Source organism: Notothenia coriiceps, unplaced genomic scaffold (genome assembly GCF_000735185.1).
Source record: "Notothenia coriiceps isolate Sejong01 unplaced genomic scaffold, NC01 NC01_scaffold00002119, whole genome shotgun sequence".
Classification (NCBI taxonomy): Eukaryota; Metazoa; Chordata; class Actinopteri; order Perciformes; family Nototheniidae; genus Notothenia; species Notothenia coriiceps.
In genome coordinates, this window is record NW_011334820.1 from 475 (window position 1) to 3,289 (window position 2,815).

The window sequence follows — 2,815 nt, forward strand, 5'->3', positions numbered from 1 at the left end:
ATAGTAGGCTATTTCATACCTGTTTTTCATTTATTCTCTTATTGTTTGTATAACTATAATGATCGTATGAAGGTGTGCCGCGGAAATAATCTTTTGAATAATTTGTGACAAAACCGTTCTAAACACTCAGAGAGTCCTTTAGCTCACCTGAGCCCCTCAGTCTGACAGGAGAGGACTCTTGTCCAGCTTGTTGTGGAAACAGCTCCTTATGTCCGTTAGTGCAGCTAGCTAACCAGATGCTAACATCACGGTCCCCGCTAGCACTGGTCCCTCTCTCTCCCTCACTCCCTCGCTCCCTCACTCCCTCTCTCCCTCTCTATCACACTAAATGCGCTATCGCCACACACACACAGAGCCGAGCTTGAATGACACAAGCACACGTGTATTTCCATGCAACTCTCTGATTGGCCTGGTGTCTTGCCTCTGTTGCGTTCACTGAACACGGGAAATTACAGTCCTGCCGTTCTCTCTTGTGTCATGATGAGGTTCACGTAAAACACGGTTAATGTATTATATTATTGAGGTGTCTCAAATATACGTCAATCAAGTGGCACCTGCTAACGGGGTGGTGGATGATATGTTTACATCTAAAAACATATTTTTCAAACATTATTATTTTAATTTTCTTTTTCTTTCTTTTGTTACTTTTTGTTTTTAACGGTCCGCGATCTACCCCCACCACACTCGTGATCGACCGGTCGATCGCGATCGACTGATTGGCGACCACTGACTTACAGTATAATAGTATATATATTTTATAATAATCTGTTTGTTCCTGCCTCTCCTCCTCCCTGCCTCCAGGGGGAGCCATCAAGAAGCCCCTGAGGGACCTGGTGGTGGCCGACTCGCAGACGGCGGTGCTGGAGTGCGAGGTGGCGAGCCCCACGGCGGAGGGGAAGTGGCTGAAGGACGGGAACAACGTGGACTTTAATGAGAACACGAGAAGCGAGGCGAAGGGCGCCGTCAGACGCCTCGTCATCGCTATCACCAAGGCAACCGACGTGGGCGAGTACACCTATCAGGTGGCCACGTCCAAAACCACCGCCACCCTGCGGGTCGAGGGTATGTCTCTACGCCTATTCACTCTGGATTCATATTTTTAACATTCGTTTTAGTTGTGAATCTTTAGCAGATGATGCTCCTCCGTGTGCTAATGGGTAATAAGCGGATAACAAATCATTTGTGATAACTGTTTCCTGCTAACGAATACTAAGTGCTTATTTAATAATGATATATAATATAACCCTAACGAGTGCCTTGGTGTGTTTGCTGCAGCGGTGAAGATCAAGAAGACGCTGAAGAACCTGAACGTGGTGCAGACGCAGGACGCCTCGTTCAGCCTGGAGCTGACCCATGAGGACGTGAGGGGCGCGGCCTGGATCAAGAACGGCGTGGAGATCCTGCCCAGCGACAAGTACGAGATCAGCATCGAGGGCGCGGTGCACACGCTGACGATCAGGAACTGCAGCACCAGCGACGAGTCCGTGTACTCCTTCAAACTCGGGAAGCTGTCGGCCAACGCCCGGCTCAACGTGGAGGGTACGACGACGGTTCATTTACATCTTTTTATGTTTGATAAGAATATGTATATGTAATTAATAAAGTATTTAATTGTATTAAATTAAATGTATTTTTGGACATTTACTTAAACTTATGTTTTTACAAAGATTTTTTTGTATTGTTTATTATTAATTCATTTAGCATATTTTAGTAACCGGTTTCCGTAAAAAATGTTTTTCTATTTCCTTTATTTAATTTCATCTTTTCATTGCAGATTTGAATTAAATTCCTATGCTCATTAAAAATGTGTATTTCATCTTTTTAGGTCACATTTTTTGTTCGACTCATTTATTATTTTATATTCTAAAATAGAGCAATGGGCATAAACCCAGTTTCGCCCGAGATGAATTAAGAACTCTGTTCCCCACAGGCATTAAGATCCTGAAGAAGCCGAAGGACGTGACCTCCCTGCTGGGCGCGACCGCCGTGTTCGAGCTCGGTCTCTCCGAGGACGACATCCCCGTGAAGTGGATGTTCAACGGCGTGGAGCTGCAGGCCAGCGACAGCTACAGGATGCTGTCGGAGAAGAAGACGCACAAGCTGATGGTGCAGGACGTAGACAACAGCAAGCAGGGGGAGTACAGCGCCGTTGCGGGGCACCTGCACTGCAGCGCACGCCTCATGGTCGAGTGTGAGTAGCACGTTAGCCTAGCACGTTAGCCTAGCACCATAGCACTCTTTTTAGTTCAGGGTCCACATACAGCCCAATTTGATCTGAAGTGGGCCGGACCAGTAAAATCACAGCATAATAACCTGTAAATAACCCCTTAACTTTAGTGGAAGAAATTACATTCTGACCATTTTAACATTCATGAACTTCCTTTTATAAAACATTAGAAACAAAATGACATTTCTTAAGAAGCATAAATGCAATTTCAACCATATCATGCCTCAGTTTATCATGAATGTCTTCTCTGTCATTTGAACACTTTGCAAAGTCATCCTGAGGATCGGACCCTCTGGCGGTCCAGTCTTGGTCTATGTTTGACCCCCCTGATATGAAGCATCCTGGATGTTTGCTGACCCGTGTTTCCCCCCTGCAGCCCTGAGAGTCACCAAGCCTCTGAAGAGCGTCTCGGTGCCGGAGACGCACACGGCGTCCTTCGAGTGTGAGGTCTCTCACTTCAACGTACCGTCCACCTGGCTGAAGGACGGCGTGGACATCGAGATGAGCGACAAGTTCAGGATCGTGGTCCAGGGGAAACTCCACCAGCTGAAGATCACCAACACGAGCCGAGAAGACGCCGCCGAGTAC

At 46.7% G+C, this 2,815-nt stretch overlaps 1 protein-coding gene across 1 annotated transcript in view; it reads left to right on the plus strand.

Annotated features, from left to right (window-relative positions):
• Positions 1–801: 801 nt before the first annotated feature.
• Positions 802–2,815, plus strand: part of LOC104965735 (titin-like) — a gene marked incomplete at both ends in the record, with an annotated part of 68,211 nt that continues 66,197 nt past the window's right edge. The window contains 2 exons of the mRNA XM_010794748.1: positions 802–1,062; positions 1,276–1,539. Coding sequence (XP_010793050.1) covers positions 802–1,062; positions 1,276–1,539 — 525 coding nt within the window. The remainder of the gene's footprint in view (positions 1,063–1,275; positions 1,540–2,815) is intronic.